This window comes from Crinia signifera, chromosome 5 (genome assembly GCF_055691185.1).
Source record: "Crinia signifera chromosome 5, ASM5569118v1, whole genome shotgun sequence".
In the NCBI taxonomy this organism is placed as follows: domain Eukaryota; kingdom Metazoa; phylum Chordata; class Amphibia; order Anura; family Myobatrachidae; genus Crinia; species Crinia signifera.
In genome coordinates this window covers 228,788,011-228,800,942 of record NC_139221.1, presented here as the reverse complement: position 1 = coordinate 228,800,942, position 12,932 = coordinate 228,788,011, and the positions used below count along the sequence as shown (strand labels likewise).

Below are 12,932 nucleotides of genomic sequence, written 5' to 3'. Positions count from 1 at the left end.
ATTGAATGAACTGAGAAGGTGATAAAACCTTTGCCAGATTATGAGCAAAATGATCAGAACATTTTTGTCTATTTCATGTATTTTCCTAGTCGTCAGATTTCAGTGCCTTGGGCACTTTCCAAATCATCTATTCTGATTTATGACTTACATTCCTCACTGTCACACGTGTAAGAAAAGGATGCTGCTAAATCATTACTCTGATTATGGCTTCCCAGCAGCAAAATATCATAGTTTTGCTTCAGATCACCCCACTTTGTGTCAACCTTTTTTGTGTTGGCCATGTCGTTTTTATTGCTCTGTCAACCTTTTCAAGTGTTTACATTTTACAAGTCAACCCGTTGCAATCCCCAACACCTGTTGTCAATGCTACCATGCATATTATATAATGCACAATATTCCAGGGTTAAATATATATAAAGTAGTTTAAATACATAATTTATAAAATATTAATAAATAATAATAAGAAAATTTACTTTAAATACAATATATGGTACAGTGGTTCTAAAAAAAAATGTTTTATTAGAAAAGGAACTATTCTAAAGGGTCTGTGTTTGCAGAAGTGAGGTTTGTGTCATGATGCAACATACATCACATGAATGCGCACACCCTGTTATATGCAAGCTCCAATTAGAAATGGCAATTAAATTCATTGTGGGAGGGGAGTGCATGACAATGTGAGCAGCCCCCCCAGAAAAGGTGTCTGGTAAAGCAGTAAAAGGTACAGAAAAATATCTAAGAGGTATTTTTTTTACAGAGAATAGGGGTTTATCCGCGCACTGTACTCGGTTGGTGCTAGCTGCAGCACTTGCCGTTTTGACCTATACGGCTTGTAGTGGACAAATTCTTACATTGGTATTTGTGCTGCACTCCGCTCCTTTTTCATATGTGGTGTGGACGATAAATGACAGAGGCTTGGTATTAATGTGAACAAATAATTGCTTTACTGTGGATAAATCAACAATATAATTGGATACAATTGTATACAGATGATATTCTAGGCTTAGCTACAATTACAAAAACTAGCACGCGATTGTAGTCACTGAATTGTATCAATTACCCATAAAAATGCTGGCCGCATAGAAATACATAAATGAATACAGTTGTGCACAATAGCAGGTGGGTATATTGGGTGTGTGAATGGGGTGGATAAGTTTGGGAGGTAAGGGGGTCCTTTGGGTTCGGGGTGGGGGGTTGGGTTGAAGGCGGTCCTCTTGTGGGGTGAAGATGCGGCCGGTGATCCTCTCAATGCCTCTCCCTAGTGCTATGCCCGTTTTGATGTTGCCGGGCTAGGGTCCACGGGAGCTGTGCGGGCGGATGTTGCTGGTAGGAGGATGTTCCTTGTGTCCCCAATTGCGTGTGCAGGTGTGACCAGGTGCTGGGCTGTTGTTGGCGGGTGGGGGTTCAGTGCTTGGGACCGGAGGAAACCGTGTGCCACACCTCCTTTGGTGGCCTTCTAAATTGCCGGTTGCCTACCGCTGGGGGTGCGTGCGTGGTTCCTCTGACATAAGGGGTGCTCAGCGGGAGGTGCTCTGGAGCACCTGGCCGCTCGCTGCCTTTGCCGACGGTGCCGCAATACTCACCTTGCCCCGCTCCGATGCCCGGGGCGTCTGGCTCCACTCCTGGTCGCCTCGCCCCATCAGCGTTGTTTTCCATCTGCGGCGCTTGATGGGTTCTCCCGCGTCTTCTCAGGCTGTTGGTTTCTGGGTTCAGCGGGTTCGACGGGATGCGCCGTCTCGCTCTGCTGGTTTTGTGAAAAGATTTTTGCTTGTGGTGTCTGCTTCTCTCCAACGCGTTTCGGCCTTTGGGTGGGCCTTCTTCTAGGTAACTCTCCCATGCTCCTTTACTAAGCCCTGTATAGAAGTCTTGCTCAGCCTGTGTACAGTGTGAGGAAACATGGCAGCGAGCCTCATGTACTGTAAGTATGTTTTGAAGCCAGAATTGCACAACCGTCTTCTGGCAGCTCGAGCTGGTATACGGGGCTGGGAGACCCATGCTGCCACCTCATGCATGGATGTACGAAGATGAAGAGTTGGCATTGGGGGGCACCAACATTTATCTTGCCTCCGGGCAACTGGAATGAAGTTACGCCACAGGCACATGTGACCATATTGCTATACATCTGATTGCTCAATGACATAAAGACCACATTGTCTCCCTGCATGAAAAACTTATCCTAAAATGTTTTAAAAAAAAATGAGAAATAGTTGTATGTAACACATCTTCGTCCAAGGCCTCAGAGGAAAGTCATAATTCTTATAAAACAGTATTTTTATTAGTATTCACCTTAGTTTAATAATATAACACTGTAAGTAGAGCTTACGTTGCCTTTATTGGGGCATGAAAATACTACATATTTGTACTTTATTGTCATAACATGACTTTATCCATGTCTGTTTGATAAAATACTTTAGAAGCAAGTGTCATATGGTAATGGATTCGGCTTTGAAGAGATTATAGATTATACAGTAAAACTATTCTACAGTTTAGGTACAAGAGAGAAGGGAAAGTCAGCGCCAAGTATTACAACAGGTGAGAGCGGAGCTGGGTGCCTAATCAAAAAACTGTTCCCCCTACTGGTATTAAGGGGTGTCTGCTCAGGTCCTAAAAGAGGCAGTTTAGTTAAACACATTGATCCAGATGTAATAGCATCAGCGGCCATTTAGGATGCTGGACGAACTCAGTGTTTTTTCAAGGAGCTATCATTAATAAGGCATCATTTTGCCTTGGAAGTAATTGCCGCTTTTTAAAAATGTCCTAGTGTGGTCGTCCTCCCATGCGGTTGCTGAACTCATACGCTATTACCTCTGACACATTATATCTATATACAAATTCACAAAGTAAGAAAACTTCTACAGAAATATGAAAATCTTCATGCATCCCTAAATAGTTTCATAATATCACTCTACTTCTGCCGAGAGGTCCATACTAATTAACCGGTTGCAATGCACACACATGTTGCAGATTTCAGCACTGCTAGTGTGTATAGATTGAGCCATCCTTTGGTGGACCATGCTTTCTGTAAAGTGGTTGTTTCCAGGAGCTAACTGGATGGCAACTATGCGATCGCACAGAACACCTCTTTTGGACGTGTCATGAGAGCGGTGTGGAAGGGTTGGCTGACTTCCGTGCTCAATTGTACAAACATTAGGCCTGATTCAGAATTGATTGTTCATCTGCAAATTTGCAGGTCACTGTAAGTATTTTACTGCTGCCCAGACAGAGTAAAAACCTGCCCTGTGTAAATCTGTGGGGACACAATATGCAATTCACTCATCAAATGATTTCCACCAGTTTGTGCAAATGTGAGAAAGTCTGACCCTTCCACAACTCTGCAAATGATACAGACTAATGTTTATGTGTCCACCTTTTTCATATCGACATTTTGACCATGCCAACTTTTGACCCTGTCGACCTATTATATGTTGGCCTTTTGACCCTGTCGACCTACTGCATGTCGACCTTTTGGGGTATACCTACTGACTGACTGTCTATCTAATAATCCGCAACCTAGCTATCACCCATCCCAATGTACTGTGGGGGTGTAAAGTTCTTAAGGTGAATGCCAGGTATGTATCTTACTGATGCAACCATTACAGTATGTACATTGTGCTACAGCACCAGCTGGGCAGCCTAAAGGCAAAGTCTCCTTCCCACGGCACAGACATCAGATCCCCACATGCCAGTTGTATAACCTTTGTTATATGCACATGGCCAGTATGACTGGCGAGTCCCTGAGTGCTCATACACGTGTGTTTAGCAGCATTAAAAGGGGAGTTACATATGTACTAACCTAGGACACCTGGAATCTTGAATCAGGCCCTGGGGATTGTATCAAACAGTGTTGAAATGGGAAAGGGGAACTTGGAACACTTCTGCACTAGCTTTATTTGTTGAATTTTTAGCTGTTTAGCCCCAATTGCAATTTCTGTGTTAAATACTATTAAACCAGAGTGGGGGTGCTGCCATAGACAATGGGTTTATACAAGAGAAAGAAAAAGTATTGTCTCTTCTGCTGGCGCACTGATAGTAAGAAATATGTAAGAATAACTCAGGATAAAATATACCTTTAAATGATTATAATTAAAAGGTATATTTTATCCAGAGTTATTCTTATAGACTTCATACTATCAGTGCACCAGCAAAAGAGACAATACATTTTCTTTTTTTTTTCGATTGTCTTAAACATTCATGGGTACTTGTTTCCTAGCACGGCCACAAATCTTGGCCATCGGGGGTAATTTGAGTGGCCTGCGACGCGACCGACGCGATGCCCCCGATTTTTCCATTAAAATGCATTGAAAACAGTGAAAAATCGGGTCGGTCGCGTCGTGTGCACCTAAAAATGCTTAAATGGTCCAGACGCGATGCCCCCGATTTCCCCATAGGGAACAATGTTAAATGCCTCAATTTACCCGCGATGACCACGATTTCCCATAGGAAACAATGTTAAATGGATCAATTTACCCAAATCAGCATAGGGAAGAATGGTAAATGGGCCAGAAACCCCAAAAAAACCCACAGAGCAGTGGAATGTCCCCCCAAAAGTAGTTGACGCCACCCCGCCATCAACGTGAACCCGAAGCGTGACGAGCGCAGCGAGCCCGCGCGGGGCGGCGGTACGCGTCCTCCGACCTTTTCATGCCCTACTATCCACGTCGGCGTGAGTATGAGAATAGAATAGTGTGGCGAGCGCAGCGAGCCACCGAGCCCAAAGCGTGGTGAGCGTAGCGAGCCCCGCGAGGGGATGCGGATACCTTCACAGGTAAACGCGTCCCTTCGCGGGCTTCCCAGGTGTCCGCGTCGCCATGGACACCTGGAAAGCCCGCGAGGGGACGCGTATAACTGTGAAGGTATCCGTGTCCGCTCGCCACGCTTCGGGCTCGGTGGCTCGCTGCGCTCGCCACACTATTTTATTCTCAACTCCACGCCAACGTGGATAGTAGGGCATGAAAAGGTCGGAGGACGCGTACCGCCGCCCCTCGCGGGCTCGCTGCGCTCGCCACGCTTCGGCTTCACGTTGATCGCGGGGTGGCGTATAGTACTTTTGGGGGGACATTTTTATGTTCAGGGGTGTTTTTGGGCCATTTACCATTGTTCCCTATGATAATTTGGGTAAATTGATCCATTTCACATTGTTTCCTATGGGAAATCGGGGTCATCGCGGGTAAATTGAGCCATTTAACATTGTTCTCTATGGGGAAATCGCGGGCATCGCGTCTGGCCCATCGCACCCGATTTTTTAGCGGCCGCGATGGCCCCGATTTTACCCCCGATGACCGTGATTATGATCGTTGTGGCCGTGCTAGGAAACAAGTACCCATTCATGTTATCAATCTGTAAGCTTCTACCCTGCCTGTAACATGGCAATTAGGAGCTGATTGGCTGGTACTTTATCACTCTCCTCTTTATCTCTCTTCAAGATTTTGTACATATCCCACTTTACCATATGTCTCCAGCTACTAATAGTACCAAAAATAGGAACGTTCATAATGGTAATCATGAAAGGATTATTGCATTTACATAGTTTAGAGGTTAAAAGCTACAATGTTGCTGGTATTACTTTAAGGTGCTGAGGCAATTTGGTCCAATTTCGGCCAATTTCGGCCAATTGTGACCAATCGGCCTGTTAAATCGGACCAAATCGCCTCTCCCTGACATGCAGTCGGGTCCGATGCGCGGTCGTGTGCGCATCGGACCCGACTAGGTGGTCAGACCGACTGGCCGTCCGACCACCCGTCTGGGACCTCCCTTGGTGGCGGTGAGGCGGGCGGGAAGCTGGGACGCATGTGAAGGTATCGGCGGCTCGCAGGCTGTCGGGTGTCGGTACACTGCTGCGAGACATTGCAGGCAGTGTATGGGCACCTTTAGGAATAGCTATTTTGTATTTCATTAGTTATGTTTGTATTTTAAAAAGTTTCAAAAACAATATATTAACAAAAAACTTTTACTGCCAAATTGTATTCACTTTTATGGTGCACACTGTCTAAAACAATATGCCTTGTTTAATTGCTTGTGTTTCATATTTCAGTGTGCACGGAGGCAAGTATTGCGGACATTGTATTCCTGGTGGATGGATCTTGGAGCATTGGAACAGAGAACTTTGAGATCATGAGAAACTTTTTGTACACCATGATAAATGGCTTTGATGTTAGTCAAGATAACATCCGCATTGGTTTAATCCAGTACAGTGATAACCCACGTACAGAATTTTACTTAAATGCTTATAGTAAGAAGGACGACGTATTACGGTACATAGAGACCTTAAAGTACAAAGGTGGGGGTACAAAAACTGGGGAAAGCCTTCAGTTCATGCTGGAAAATCACTTTACAGAAAGAGCCGGAGCCAGAGTACAAGAAGGCATCCCTCAGATTGCCGTTGTTATAACTGATGGTCAATCTCAGGACAACATCAAGGAGCCAGCCACAAGCGTGAAAAATGCAGGAATCACCTTATATGCTGTTGGTATCAAAGATGCTCTTTTGACTGAGCTCAATGAGATAGCCAGTGATCCAGATGAGAAACACGTTTACAATGTGGCCGACTTTGCGGCTTTACAGGGCATTTCCCAAAACATGCTTCAGGTTCTCTGTACTACAGTAGAAGAAGCCACTAGACAGATTGGTCAGATTGCTCAAGGTACGATCTCTTTTCCTTAATTCATCATAATCTATAGCCTGAAGGGGGAAATTCCTGATACGGCTCACATCACGCTTTCATTTCTCTCGTTTATACTGCTTGATTCTAAACATCTGGAAGGAAATGACTGAAAATGTAACATCTGGCAAAAATACACCAAGGGCTCTATTTATGGTATATTCGGTACAAAGGGACTAGAAATAACAGCGCTCACTATAATAAAAGGATATAACATTACAGTAGGTTTCCATAAGAATAGCATACATCACAGTGTAGCATGGATATTGTTTTTTTATGATTCAGGAAATGATATACAGGTATAAGACAATATTTACGTGCTTCCTTTTACCAATTATCTGTACATATGTGTGCTATCATGCACTTACAGTATATATTTAAGGAAACTCTAGGCCATGCTAAAATCTAATCAAATAAAATATATCTTACACCTTTATTAGAACTAAAATCATCAACATCTGTATTATTAATTTAGTATACCAAAGTTTAAAAAGAGTGACAGTAAAATTGTGACATACAAAATAATGGACCTACTGTACCAAAGTGTTGTAAATGTACAGATGTAGCCACGCTCATCTATCCTGTTTTCCCGCCATCCTGCCTTCACTGTGGGGCCATGAGAAATGTCCTGTGATGGCGCACAATTGTGAAAGCATGTCATCTCATTACCTCACAGCTGGGCGGCGATTGCTCCACTAATGAATAGTACAGTACAGTGCCGCGGATAGATACTCTACAGTATGTGAAGCGCCATCGCTATTAAACATCCACCTTTGCTTCCAGTTTTTTATTAATAATGCTATGTAGTCCCTCAATCAGCCCCAGGGACTCGGTGGGGAAAGGTATGCTGAGATCAGCTCTGTAAGGACGGGCTAAGTTCGGTAAACATTTCCCCACATGTCTCGCTAGCTGAAATTGCGTCTATGTAGCATTAATAAAAAGGGTGGCGGGCGAGACTACTAGACTTACTGTAACAGCATTTACTGTACATTGGATACAGTTTTTAATACAATGCAGCAGCTCATTTGCATCGGGTGTCAATGAGCTGACCAACTTGCAGTACAGGAGCCGTAATGACCGAGTGGTTAAGTCCACAGCATGCCATGCGCAGAGACACAACTTAGTATGATGTAATGATGTAATTATACTGTAGGTGGCCGGTAGATATAGTATTGTATCAAAATAAACTATTCATTGTACTGTAAATACTGCTGTAAGATGGGTAACAGCCTCCACTTTGTTGATCTGCTATTTGGTATCAGCCCCAAGAACTCATTGGGGAATAATTATGAGGAGCTCAGCCTAACCTTACGGAGGTGTGCTAGGCATATATTTCCCATCGAGTCCCAGGGGCTATATGTATGACTACGTAGCATACTGTAGTGTACAAAATAGTGGCGGACCGAGAAAATAATCAAACAGTGGAATTCCAAAACATGAGCTAATCCTGAGTGGGATCCGAACCTACTGTAGACAGGCACAGTGCATAAAATCAAAAGAATGGTGGTTCCTGATTTACTAAGCCGCCGTATTGATAATACAGCTGCTAATTGGCGTGAAACAGCAACGAAAATACAGCAGGAAAATACACCTTAATTTCCTGTCATATTTGGCAGAAACCTGCACGGATCAGTCAGATCCGTGCAGGCTTCAGTGTGTAAGAAATAGAAAAACAAATACATTTTAAAAAAAACAGCATGGGGTCTCCCCCACAGCCGCAACCAGCACCAGGCTGAAAGAGCCGGGGCCGGTAATTAAAAATCAGGGAACCCGACAAATAGGGGTTCCCCGCAGCCCCAGGCTCCAGGTCCGGGGCTGGTTCCCAAAATACGGGGGACAAAATGACTAGGGGTTCCCCGTATTTTAAGAACCAGCCCCAGGCCAAACCAGCCAGCAGGGTAATGCCACAGCCAGGGGGAGACTTTTTATACAAGTCCCCCCGGCCAAAGCATTAACCCTCTGACCAGTCAGCCTGGCCAGGGACCCTGGGGGAGTGGGGACCCCCCCAATAAAGGTGTCCCCCCCCTCCAGGACTTACCTGACCAGGCTGAAGCCTGGTGATGTCCTTGATGCCCCTGGGCGGTGGGCATCTAGCTGATTTGAGTGTAAAAAATAGAATAAACTATTGTTTTTAACTGTGGAACTATGAGTCCCAGCAAGCCTGCCCTGCAAGCTGGGACTTGGAGAACCACAAGTCCCAGCCTGCAGGGCATTAAAGGGCCCGCTGGGTCTTGTAGTTCCACAGTTAAAAAAATAGTTAAATAAACACACACTGACACATAAGAAAAATAAAACTTTAATACATACATTACACCAGTGGTTCCCAAACTGTGTGCCGTGGCTCCCTGGGGTGCCTCGGGACACATGCAGGGGTGCCCTGGGTTGGTAGTCCAGGACCAACTCAAATTATTAATGGTTAATTATTTATGAGCAAAAGCAATGCTGGTGGCTGCCATTAATAAAATGTGTACAAACGAAGCAAATCCTGTCCTTTACCACATACCTGACCCAAAGAATCACATATAAACCCAATCTAATAAATTTATTTTTGGCCTAGGGGTGCCGTGAAAAATGTTTGATACTCTAGGGTGCCGTGATTCAAAAAAGATTGGGAACCCCTGCATTACACACATACTGATACTTACCTATCTTGATCCCGTAGGTAGGTCCCAGGGTCTTGATCCGGTGCCTTGTCCTGGTTCCGGATCCATGTCGGCATTCTTCTCCATGTCGCTGTCCATGTCGGCGGCGTCCGTGTCGACGTCCGGTCCGGGGTCTGAAGAAATCCATTTCTTTATTGGGGGGGGTCCCCACTCTCCCAGGGCCCTGGCCAGGCTGACCGGTCAGAGGGCTGAATGCTTTGGCCGGGGGGACTTGTATAAAAAGTCTCCCCCCGGCTGTGGCATTACCCTGCTGGCTGGTTTGGCCTGCGGCTGGTTCTTGAAATACGGGGGACCCCTAGTCATTTTGTCCCTCGTATTTTGGGAACCAGCCCCAGACCTGGAGCCTGGGGCTGGTTGTTAAAAATCGGGGAACCCCTATTTGTCGGGTTCCCTGATTTTTAATTACCGCCCCGGCTCTGTCAGCCTGGTGCTGGTTACAGCTGTGGGAGGGACCCCACGCCGTTTTAAAAAAAGATATATATTTATTTTACAATTTTTTTTTACACCTTGCAGCCTGCACGGATCTGACTGATCCGTGCAGACTGCCTACACTAATTCGTATTAGTGGCCATATATACGGCCGTTAATACGAATTAATACGACATCGGAGGGTTACAAAGCAGTCGTATTTGACTGCTTTGTAAATCCCCCTCTGGAACACGACTTGGCATACGATGTATGCAGTCATTCATTCATATTAAGAATACGAATGCAACTTTTTGCATTCGTATTCTTAGTAAATTTCCCCCATAGTGTCATGTCCATAGCTGCCTTATACAGTGTGATTTTAACTTAGAAATATTGATTCTAACAGACCTGCTGCACAATCCGGCATGCCCAGCCAATTGATATTTTCGGATAAGTTGCCCGCGTACACTGTACAATTATCTAGGTGATCCATCACTACTTGGCAGATCACTTATTTTTCTTGCGAGAGGTCGTTAGTTCTCGCAAGATTTCTCTTAATCAACAGCAGCGGGAGACTGTCAGTCCTATTCAGCAGCAGCCGCCTGAGCCGCCTGGGACGGCTGCAGCAGGACAATTTTTAAAACTTTTTTTACATATGGCCCCTGAAGGATTTTTTCCCCATACAAACGGCACTTGGCACAAAAAAGGTTCCCCACCCCTGACTTAGACAATTGTACATTGTATTCCCAGATTATGATATTGAACTGGCCCTGTTTTTTTGACCCGTGACCGCTCTATTTTTGATAATTTTTTGCTGATGCCTTTTCACTTTGTTATTGATTGAAAAAGCATGGATGAAAAATTACTAAAAACAGTGAAAATGCCTGTAATTTCACCCCAAAATAGGCAAGAACATGTGGATTTGAAGATCCACGTGTTTTTCGCCTGTGCTGGATTTTCTAACTACTGTAGGTGAAAATTGGCAATTTAATTGAATAGTTCAAATCGAAATTTGACCTAAAATGGCAAAAAGTTTTTTTTTTTTTAAACATTCTCACCAATTGAATACACCCTTAAGATGGAGGCGGAACCTATTTTCAGTAATGTTGTCTAGCTGGCCTTTGGTCATCTTTTATCATGGTAATCTTTTATCTTTTATCAAAGTAATAATTTATTCTTCCTTTTTTTAGTTTGCAGAAATGCCAATCAGGCAGACATTGTGTTTCTTGTAGAGAGTTCCACCCGGATTGGGGAAGTGGCTTTTCAAAAAGTAAAAGATTTTGTCTATGACTTAGTGTCCAGCCTTGATGTTGGCATCAATAAAGTCCGCATAGGCCTTGCTCAGTACAGTGATGAGACCAATACAATCTTTCTTCTGAGTGGCTATTCTCTGAAGAGTGAAATTCTAGAGAAGATACAGAGTTTATCATATAGAAGTGGTGATGCTTACACAGGAAGGGCTCTGCAAGTGATCAACAGCAATTTCTTCACCAAGTCAGCAGGCAGCAGAGCCTCAGAGAGCATAGCCCAGATACTGGTTGTGGTTACTAATGGCAGATCTGAAGATGATGTAGCAGAGCCAGCTAGAGATCTCAAATCCAGAGGTATCTCCGTTTATGTCACTGGGCCCAATATCAAAGACATTGCTGAGCTACAAGAGGTGGCAAACAAACCAAGCCGAAAGTTCATACACCATCTGGATACACTTGATGTCCCAAATGATGTGACTAAAATTCTCCTGAAAAATATCTGTTCTGGAATTGTCACAAACATTCAAGGTATGTCATTTGTTTATCTACAGACCACAGCCAACAATTTAAAAATGTACTGTAATGCTCATTACAGAGTATGCCACACAATCTGTAATGTCCATTACCCATTATGCCACACACCATAATGCCTGTTACACATTATGACCCACATCGCAATGCCCAGTAGACATTATATCACACACGGTAATGCTTAAATAATTTATTCCACACACCTTAATGCCCATTGCACATGCTACACACCATTATGCTCAATTCACTTTTATGCCACACCATAATGCCCATTACACATTATGCAACACACCATAATGCTTCAGGGTAACGTTACACACGCAATGGCGAAATTATAAATTTTGCACCCTCCTTGGCATGTTAGTGCCACTTACACATAAGGCACCCTGTACATGCATGCCGCCTGTAGTGTGGCTTACACATTTTATGGCCACCAGCAGTGCCCCATTACAAACATAATGGTCCCAGTAGTGCCGCTTGCGCATATAATTCCCCCTGTTGTGCCACTGCCTCAAACACATAATGCCCCCACTATTGTTGCTTACAAATATAATGCCCCCTGTAGCTCCGCTACCTTACACACATAATTCCCCCACTTGTGCCGCTTAAACACATAACGCCCCCTGACGTGCCGCTTACCTACATGCTTGTTTCCAGGGGTTCCATGCTCATTGCCAGTGTGGATTATATGCTTGTCGCCAAGGGGGATTGCATGCTCATTGCCATAGGGGGTTACATGCTCATTTCCCAGGGGGGAGTTAAATGCTGGTTGCCCAGGGGGAGTTAAATGTTTTTATTGCGGGGGGGAAGAGACATGGAGGCACAGGGTCTCTGACGGCATTACAGCGGCCCTGCTCTCCTCCAAAAATGAGACAGATGCTAGAAGTGCAGGAGTACCTCTAGCATGTCTCCTCTGTGGCGGCGGCCATTTTTGGAAGGACACAGGGTCTCTGTAATGCTGTCAGAGACTCTGCGCCTCGGTGGCGGATGGGCAGACAGCATTTGGTGGACAGGCAGACAGGGAATGTGGTGTGTGGCGCCCTGCATCTCCTTAGGCGTCATAAGCTTGTGCTCTGCCCTCCCTACTCCCCTGCTTAGGAGACACCTTTTCTGCAAACATACATCCCAACTTGTAGTTTCTGTGGGACACTGTCGCTGCAGAGGTGCAACCCACCAAAAAAAGGTAATAAGGCCATGAGTGGGATAGGCGTGGCTTCTATGGGAGGGGCATGGCCTATTCCCGCGACCCCATTTTTGTCATTTTGGGGATGTGCCAGGCACTCCCTAAGCAGCTGGGCAGCCCTCGTTCCTGACAGATGGAATGCGCTTGTGAACAGCATCTGTAAGAGCATTCAGTCCTATTGTAGAAAGAGCATTATATAAATAAAATTATTATTATCTATTCAGTGATCACTGGCGATCAAC

The 12,932-nt window shown here is 44.7% G+C and overlaps 1 protein-coding gene across 1 annotated transcript in view; it reads left to right on the top strand.

The window, feature by feature from the left end:
• LOC146080913 (collagen alpha-4(VI) chain-like) overlaps positions 1-12,932 on the top strand; it is a 212,229-nt gene that overhangs the window by 46,934 nt on the left and 152,363 nt on the right. The window contains exons 3-4 of the mRNA XM_083188615.1: positions 6,029-6,637; positions 10,917-11,504. Of these exons, the coding sequence (XP_083044741.1) occupies positions 6,029-6,637; positions 10,917-11,504 (1,197 nt within the window). The remainder of the gene's footprint in view (positions 1-6,028; positions 6,638-10,916; positions 11,505-12,932) is intronic.